Source organism: Moschus berezovskii, chromosome 9, assembly GCF_049115385.1.
Source record: "Moschus berezovskii isolate FMDL1 chromosome 9, NW_MosBer_1.0, whole genome shotgun sequence".
Taxonomy (NCBI): domain Eukaryota; kingdom Metazoa; phylum Chordata; class Mammalia; order Artiodactyla; family Moschidae; genus Moschus; species Moschus berezovskii.
The window spans coordinates 98376940-98386985 of NC_142468.1; the positions used below are offsets into that span (position 1 = coordinate 98376940).

Sequence of the window (10046 nt, forward strand, 5' to 3'; positions counted from 1 at the left end):
TATACATAATACCTGGGTTCCTTGTGACTCTCCCCCATACAGGAAGTAAGGTTTGTCATGTACACCAACCACATGGTCTGTGCACAGATGGAAAAAGTCTCAGTTCAGTTCAGTCGCTCAGTCATTTCCGACCCTTTGCGACCCCATGGACTGCAGCACGCCAGGCCTCCCTGTCCATCATCAACTCCCAGAGTTTACTCAGTCTTGTCCATTGAGTCAGTGATGCCATCCAACCATCTCATCCTCTGTCGTCCCCTTCTCCTGCCTTCAATCTTACCCAGCATCAGGGTCTTTTCAAATGAGTCAGTTTTTCGCATCAGGTGGTCAAATTATTGGAGCTTCAGCTTCAGTATCAGTCCTTCCAATGAATATTCAGGACTGATTTGCTTTAGGAGGGACTGGTTTGATCTTCTTGCAGTCCAAGGGGCTCTCAAGAGTTTTCTCCAATGCTACAGTTCAAAAGCATCAATTCTTTGGCGCTCAGTTTTCTTTATGGTCCAACTCTCACATCCATACATGACTACTGGAAAAACCATAGCTTTAAGTATATGACTACTGTCTGGCTCACCACAAATCTTTACTTTGTCTACCTATTTTTCCCTGGTCATTTTGTTTGGCAGATCCTGAAAAGGGGCATGAAGAAAGCAATTAATATTAAAGGTTTGAACTGAGGGAAACTGAAGGTTAAACAAGTTGACATACACTGGTAATTATTCAGTAAAATAATTTTGCCATCCTGTTTAAAATATAACTTAGTATAGCCTCTGAAATATTCTTGTAATCTACTGATTAGTCATTCATTAGACTTTACTTACTTTTCTCCATCCAGAATCTAGTGACTGTTTTAAAACATTCACAGATCTTAGGCCTTCTGGGTGAAAAGCAATCTTATCCAAAATAATTAATGTATCTATTTTTTTTACTGAGTTACAGGACTCTACTTAGATTTTTCAATAAATAAAATTACTTCAACATGAAATGATTTTTGAAAAATCAGTCCATCTGAATTTCAGAGTCTATTCAGTGGTTTGTATTTAAATGAAATTATAACAGGAATAAAATATTCTTTTGAAATCTGATATTGATTCTTATGTATTAGACTTTGAGGGGGATCAGGGTATTCAATCCTTTTACCTCTAAATGTAGAATTGTACTTATTAGATCATGTGTCCTAGAATTATCATGTCACATTTTCTGGCTCATTGGTCCAGAGTATTCAGTCTCACTTGTCAGTCACTCACTATTATTTCTCTGTCTAAAATAAAGTTAAGATAGACATGTCGGAGTTTTCTCTGATATAATGCTATAATGCACTCCTACAAAATTAAATATCTACAGACTGCAGACACTTAGTACCTGTCAACCCCACAGAAGTTGGTGACTGAAGTTTTGTGCACTGTTTCATGTTCATATGGAATGTAGCTGTCAATCTTCCATTTGGTTTCACTGCTGTAATAGATGAATTAATATAAAAGAACCAAAGACAAATAGACAAGTAGAAAAGAAAATATAGACAAGTAAAAGGAAAGTTTGTATTTATCTGAGACATCTACTCTTCTGTCCCATTTCACTTCTGAGTGCTGACAAGCAATGAATGCCTGGGCTTGAAATTATTTGTAACTAAGCAGAGGAGATCATGAATGACCACAGCAGCCTATGCAGCAGCATGATATTATAAAATATAGATATATATTAATATAATAATTGCACATATATTAGGAAACTGATACTGATAAAATCTTTTATCAAAGTACAGACCGTAATATTACACATCCGTTTTCACATGTGCCCTTTGGTTTTGATATGAAGCTCTATGAAGTTTTATCACATTTATAGGTTCCTGTACCACCACTAAAATCATGACACAAAATTGTTCCATTTCTCTAAAGAAACCCTCTTTGCATACCCTCCCCATCCCTGCAATTCTTTATAACCAAAGTAACTACTGATCTCCTTTTCATCTCTGTATTCTGTCCTTTTGAAAATGTTGTATAAATAAAATCATACTAGATTGTATGTATAAATAGAATCATAATAATCCAATAAGTGTAATCATATACAATGTTGCCTCTGAGATTGACTTGTTTTTCATTCAGCATAGCATCCTGAGATCCATCTAAGCTATATCTGTTTAGTCACTAAGTCCTGTCTGACTCTTTTATGACCCCACATACTGTAGCCCACCAGGGTCCTTTGTCTATGGAATTCCCCAGGCAAAACTACTGGACTGAGTTGCCATTTCCTTCTCCAGGGAATCTTCCCAACCCAGGGAAAAGACCCAGGTCTTCTGCATTATAGGCACATTCTTTACCACCGATCCACCTAGGAAGCCCCATCTAGGCTACTAAATGTATCAGTAGTCTGTTTCTTTTAATCGCTGTAAACTGTCACCAACTTATGATATCGATTTCAGTTTCTTTCCAGTGGTAAGAAAGTGATACACATTCAGTAGAAACCATACTTGGAATTTTAAAATTTGATCTTTTCTCACCCTAGCAACATGTGGCATAATATTCCCTGGTGATTCTGGGCAGCAGCAGTGAGCTGAGCTCCTGGCCAGCCCTGAAATCATGAGGGTAAACAACCGACATACTTACATTAATTCTGTACTCATACAACCATTCTGGTTTTCACTTTCAGTGTGTATGTGCTAAGTCACTGCTGTAGTGTCCGATGCTTTGTGACACTATAGACTGTAGCCCACTGGGCTCCTCTGTCCATGGAATTCTCTAGGCAAGAATACTGGAGTGGGCTGCCATGTCCTCCTCCAGGGAATATTCCCCATCCAGGGATTGAACCTGTGTCTTTTATGTCTCCTTCATTGGCAGGCAGGTTCTTTACCACTAGCATCACCTGGGAAGCCCCACTTTCAGTACAATACTCAATAAATTGCATGAGATTTTCAACACTTTTGTATAAAATAGATTTGGGGTTAGATGATTTCTCCCATCTGTTCAGTTCAGTTCATTTCAGTCGCTCAGTCGTGTCCAACTCTTTGCGACCCCATGAATCACAGCACTCCAGGCCTCCCTGTCCATCACCAACTCCCGGAGTTCACTCAAGCTCATGTCCATCGAGTTGGTGATGCCATCCAGCCATCTCATTCTCTGTCATCCCCTTCTCCTCCTGCCCCCAGTACCTCCCAGCATCAGAGTCTTTTCCAGTGAGTCAACACTACGCCTGAGGTGGCCAAAGTATTCGAGTTTCAGCTTTAGCATCAGCCCTTCCACTGAACACCCAGGATTAATCTCCTTTAGAATGGACTGGTTGGATCTCCTTGCAGTCCAAGGGACTCTCAAGAGTATTCTCCAGCACCACAGTTCAAAAGCATCAATTCTTCAGCAATCAGCTTTCTTCACAGTCCAACTCTCACATCCATACATGACCACTGGAAAAACCATAGACTAGACGGACCTTGGTTGGAAAAGTAATGTCTCTGCTTTTTAATATACTATCTACGTTGGTCATAACTTTCCTTCCAAGGAGTAAGCGTCTTTTAATTTCATGGCTGCAATCAGCATCCACAGTGATTTTGGAGCCTAAAAAAATAAAGTCTGACACTGTTTCCACTGTTTCCCCATCTATTTCCCATGAAATGATGGGACCAGATGCCATGATCTTTGTTTTCTGAATGTTGAGCTTCAAGTCAACTTTTTCACTCTCCTCTTTCACTTTCATCAAGAGGCTTTTGAGTTCCTCTTCACTTTCTGCCATAAGGGTGGTGTCATCTGCATATCTGAGGTTATTGATATTTCTCCCAGCAATCTTGATTCCAGCTTGTGCTTCTTCCAGCCCAGCATTCCTCATGATGTACTCTGCATATAAGTTAAATAAGCAGGGTGAAAATATACAAACTTGACGTGCTCCTTTTCCTATTTGAAACCATCTGTAGGCTAATGTAAATGTTGAGCACCTTTAAAGGAGGCTGGGTTAGGTATATTAAATGCATTTTCCATCTATGATATTCTCAACTGAAAATGGTTTATTGAGACACAACTCTATTGAAAGTTGAGAAAAATCTGTAACTAAGATGTCATTGTACAGATGTATTAGAGTTGCATTTACCCAGTGAAAGATACTTGGCTGATTTCCAGTTTTTGGTGACCACAAATATAGCTGCCATGAATATTCAGGTACATATTTTTGTATGAATGTAAATTTTTCGTTTTTCAAGCATAAATACCCAGGAGTGTGCTTTGCTGGAGTTGTAAGGTAAGTGAGTATTTAAGCTTATGCAAAATTCTTGGACTGTTTTCCAGAATGACTGGACAATTCACCCACCAGCAATGTATGAGTGATCCAATTTCTCTGCATCTTTGCCAGAATTTGGTATTGTCAGTATTTTTAATTTTAGCCTTTATGATAGATGTGAAGTAGTATTTCTTTGTGGCTTAATTTGCACTTCCCACTGGGTGTTCATTGGAAGGACTGATGCTAAAGCTGAAACTCCAATACTTTGGCCACCTCATGCGAAGTGTTGACTCACTGGAAAAGAGTCTGATGCTGGGAGGGATTGGGGGCAGGAGGAAAAGGGGCCAACAGAGAATGAGATGGCTGGATGGCATCACCAACTCGATGGACATGAGTTTGAGGGAACTCTGGAAGTTGGTGATGGACAGGGAGGCCTGGCGTGCTGCGATTCATGGGGTCGCAAAGAGTCGGACACGACTGAGCGACTGAACTGAACTGAACTGAGCTAATAATAACAATGACCATCTCTCTATATGCTTATTTCCTACCACATAGCTCTTTGGTAAAGTGTCTGAATCTTTGTCCAGGTTTCAGCTGGATTGTTTGTTTCTTCCTGTTGAGTTTAGAACAGTTCATTGTACTCTAAATAGCTTTTTGATGAAAATGTATTTTGCAAATATTTCCTGCCATTCTGTTGTTCATCTTTTTCCTTCTCTTAATAGTGTCTTTCATAGAGCAAACATTTTTAATTTTGATGAAATCTAAGTTATTTATGTTGTAGGGATTGTGTTTTGGATGTCATGTCAAAAATCTTTTTGTCTAACCCTAGGTCATGAAGATGTTCTCTTATTTTTTTCCTAAAAGATTTAATATTACATTTTGTAGTTGGATGTATAGTTCATTTTGAGACTGTACACAATTTTTTTTTACAAGATGTGATATTTAGGTCAATTTTCAATTATTTCCCAAGAATATTCAATCATCCCAACCTCATTTGCTTATAAGACTATGTTGTTACCTCTATTGAACTGTCTTTGAGTTTGTCAAAAAGTAAGTTTTCCTGTGTGGATCTGCTTCTACACATTTACTCAGTGACATAAAATTGTTAATGATATTCTTTCATTACATTTATAACATTATAGAGTTTGTAGAATGGTTCCCTTTTTTATTACTTATATTTATATTAATAATTTGTCTTTTTTATTTTACCCTTGATAATTATACCTAAGAATATATCAATTTTATTAATCATTTTAATAAAATTAAATTTGTATTTCATGGTTATCACCATAGTTTTATTTATAGTTCACCAATTGAACATTTTATTATTACATCTTTCATTTTATGTTGGGTTTAATTTGCTTTTCTATCATTTTTTGCTGAGTCGTCATAGCAGTTTTTCAACATCTTTCTTTAGTAATATAAGTACTTAAAAAGATAAATTTCCTTCTGTGTATTATTTCAGCTCCATCTCATACATATTTATATAATGTGCTCTCACAATATTTACTTTCAAAATATTTTCTAATAGCCATTGTAATTGTTTCTTTAACCTAGAGTTATTTTAAAGTTAGTGCATATAATCCAAATATTTTGGAGTTTCTAGAGACATGTCTTTGCACTTGATTTTCTATATCATTTCCATCTTGGTCAAATAATAAATTTTGTATAATTTCAGTTTTATTAAATATATTAAGACTTGTTATGAACACACTGATGTGTGTGTGTCTGCATATATGTGTTCCATCTACACAGCAAGGTGTGGCTGGAGCCTCGGCTCAGGTTTGTGTAGAGGCTGCAGGTGCCTGGGGAGCACTGTGCTGCACAACACAGAAGTAAGTGCCTGAGTCTGTGGTCTGCGAAGAGGAAATGTGCAGAGAGCTGCGGCGTTCTGTAGGGACTGTGGTGGCCTTTAATCTTCCATCCTGCTTTGTCCCTGAAGGAATGTAAAACAGCTGTATGAGGTGGCCCCCAGAGTTCTGAAGATACCAATTCACACTCTGTGGGGAAGTGGAAAAATTACACTGAAGCGTGTAGCTGGCTCCCTCCTGGAGACTCAGGGCTGAGGGACTCTGCTCCACATTCACCCCTCGCACACCTGATCAGGAAAGAGAAACAGTCACTGGTGAGGGTCCCTGTAACTCCTACTAAACCCTGAGTGCCCTCCCCATCCCCATAGATGAAGAGAAGGATAAAAAGTCTGCAGGACTTGTCAGCTCCTCTCCCTCCCTCAACATAGAGCAGCGCCTCGTTCCTTCAGATTCCCCATGGGGCAGCCCCAACTCACAGCAAACCTGGGCAAACAAGAGCCCCAGCACAGTGCCTGCTAGCCCCTTCATGATGCTGCCTCTTCTTATTGGGACATTTTCACTGTAAGACACTTAACAAAACCCTGAGGGAGGGGGTGTCGTAAGTCGTTCCTGCTCCCGCAGCCAATCAGCTCACCCAAAAAATCCTGCTCCGCTGACACTGACAGGACGCCCCACCCTCCCACCGCAGCCAACTCAGAATGTGCTGGCCAGGCGTAGATCAGGAAATAGAAAGATCATTATTTTATGATTTGAGGGATACTTTCTGAGAACATTTCGGAGAAGGCAGACTCTGATTTGGGGGAATTTTAGGGGAAAAAAGCAAAAATTAACTATATAGCCCCGTCTTCCTCTCACATGCCATGGATGGGGTAGATTCTTCCATAATGAAATTCTTTTTCCCAGAAGTGCTGAGGATGCAGCTTTTGCTTCTCTTATGGTCTCACTTGTGGTTCTAAAGGGTGCTCATGAATCAGCACAGTATCAGAAGTTGCTCCTATTGGCTGGAATACTTTGCTGTATTAAACAGTATTCCTTAATTAATTTTTTAAATTAATTTATTTTTAACTGGAGGATAATTGCTTTACAATGTTGTGTTGGCTTCTGCCATACAATGATGCGAATGAGCCAGAAGTATACATACATCCCCTCCCTTTGAACCTTCCCAGATCCCTCTAGGTTGTCACAGAGCTCCGCGTTGAGCTCCCTGTGTCATACAGCAACTTCCCACTAGCTATCTCTTTTGCATATGGTAATGTATATGTTTCAATGCTTTTCTCAATTCATCCCACCCTCTTCTTCCCCTACTGTGTCCAAAGTCTGTTCTCTATGTCCGCATCTCTATTTTTGTCTGCAAATAGGGTACATCAACAGATGAACAGATAAAGAAGTTGTGGTACCTATACACAATGGAATATTACTCAGGCATAAAAAAACACATTTGAGACAGTTCTAGTGAGGTGGATGAAACGAGCCTGTTAAACAAAGTGAAGTAAGTTAGAAAGAGAAAAACAAATATCGCATATTAATGCATATATATGGATTCTGTAAAAATGGTACTGATTACTTTAAAAGTTATATATATTTATTTTAGACTAGGGCTGCATAAAAAGCAATATTAGTTGTCTTAGCCACTAGCTGGACATTGAAAATTGAATTGTAATAATTTTATTTTTATTAAAACATCTATAACTTTAATTTTAAAATAAATTATTTTAAATAAAATTTCTGTTGTAAGTACATTTTTTAAACTGTTGATTACTATTTTGGATTCGGCTTGTTAATTTTAGTAAGCTATTTTAGAGAAAAATAAGTATTTTTGAAACCATATGAAGATAATTTTAGTTTGTGCTCTTATCTCAGACTCTGTAAATAATATCGCTTCTCTGTCAGTAGATTTGGGGGTAAAAGGGATGGAAGATGAGGACCTGTATAGTTTCACTGCAGTGAAAGTAAAGTGATCTGCAGGCACTAACATTCAGATGGACAGTTCAGGGATGGTTCAGTAGTAGCAACACGTAAGCCTAGTTGCTCCAAGGCATGTGAGATCTTAGTTCTCCAACCAGGGATTGAATCTGTGTCCCCTGCATTGGCAGGTAGATTCTTTACAACTGAGCCACCAGGGTAAGACCCACATGCTGCTTGCATGCCTGCATGCTAAGTCGCTTCAGTCAGGTCCAATTCTTTGCAGCTCTAAAAAATGTAGTTTGCCAGGCTCCTCTGTCCATGGGATTCTCCAGGCAAGAATACTGGAGTGGATTGCCAAGCCCTCCTCCAGGGGATCTTCCCAACCCTGGGATCGAACCCTCGTCTCTCTCCTGCAACTTCTGCAGCAGGTAGATTCTTTACTGCTGAGCCAAAGGCGAAGTCTCATGTGCTGCTTCAGTTCAGTTCAGTTCAGTTCATTTCAGTTGCTCAGTCGTGTCTGACTCTTTGCAACCTCATGAACCGCAGCATGCCAGGCCTCCCTGTCCATCACCAATTCCCAGAGTTCACTCAAACTCATATCCATCAAGTTGGTGATGCCATCCAGCCATCTCAACCTCTGTCATCCCCTTCTCCTCCTGCCCCCAATCCATCCCAGCATCAGGGTCTTTTCCAGTAAGTCAGCTCTTCAGTTCAGTTCAGTCACTCAGTCGTGTCCGACTCTTTGAGACCCCATGAATCACAGCACGCCAGGCCTCCCTGTCCATCACCAACTCCCGGAGATTACTCAAACTCATGTCCATTGAGTCGGTGATGCCATCCAGCCATCTCATTCTCTGTCGTCCCCTTTTCCTCTGGCCCGCAATCCTTCCCAGCATCAGAGACTTTTCCAGTGAGTCAACTCGTCGCATGAGGTGGCCAAAGTATTGGAGTTTCAGCTTTAGCATCAGTCCTTCCAATGAACACCCAGGATTGATCTCCTCTAGAAGGCTGATCGCCGAAGAATCGATGCTTTTGAACTGTGGTGTTGGAGAAGACTCTTGAGAGTCCCTTATACTGCAAGGAGATCCAACCAGTCCATTCTAAAGGAGATCAATCCTGGATGTTCATTGGAGGGACTGATGCTAAAGCTGAAACTGCAATACTTTGGCCACCTCATGTGACGAGTTGACTCACTGGAAAAGACTCTGATGCTGGGAAAGGTTGGGGGTGGGAGGAGAAGGGGACGACGGAGAATGAGATGGCTGGATGGCATCACCGACTCTGTGGACATGAGTTTGAGTGAACTCCGGGAGTTGGTGATGGACAGGGAGGCCTGGCGTGCTGTGATTCATGGGGTCGCGGAGAGTCGGACACGACTGAGCGACTGAACTGAACTGAACTGAACTGAGAATATCAAAAATGATGAAAACTCTTTATAGAAGCAGGGTTTTCAGACCTGCCTAGAAAGTGAAAAATTATTATTCACTTAATTTTTGTTTCTTTCAAAAAACTTCTTCATGAGAAATATGAATGTTCTAGACTAGCGACAGTAACATTTCAGATTTTTCTCAGAGAAAGAGTAGTTTGTTTCTGGTAAATGGAACAATTATAACACATCACAGTCCAAGCTTGGCCCAGGATCCAAATAAAAGACGCCTTTGGTAAAAAAGAGAATTATTTGTATGTTTCCCACTTCTTATGTTGGGACTACCACACTAAAACCAACATTTTATTGACATGAGGAGGAGCCATAACAAATTATTCAGTTCAGTTCAGTCGCTCAGTCGTGTCCGACTCTCTGCAACCCCATGAATCACAGCACGCCAGGCCTCCCTGTCCATCACCAACTCATTAACACCCCTTTATTGCTATGGTAAAATTATGATTCTGACACTCCTCAAAATTCTCAGATTCATCAATAAACTAGGTGCTTATTCCTTGTCCTCTTTTTATTCTTTTCTTTATCCGTCTTCTTCCCTTCTCCTTCCCTTCATTTTCCTCATCTCTTACTGCTCTCTGACTCTTCTTCGACTCTAGATTTGCTCTTGTGACTGCTCCCCCACTGTGTCCCCGCTTCTTCCCACCAGAGATACGCACAGGTGCAGCCCCGTCTGTCCCAGTGTGCCCCTCTCAGGACGC

The 10046-nt window shown here is 40.3% G+C and overlaps 1 gene segment (V, D, J or C); it reads right to left on the reverse strand.

Annotated features, from left to right (window-relative positions):
• Positions 1 to 5942: 5942 nt before the first annotated feature.
• On the reverse strand, positions 5943 to 6556 carry LOC129563589 (T cell receptor alpha variable 22-like). The segment is given in 2 exon segments: positions 5943 to 6289; positions 6479 to 6556. Coding segments are annotated over 2 exon segments (372 nt in total).
• Between the last annotated feature and the right edge of the window lie 3490 nt (positions 6557 to 10046).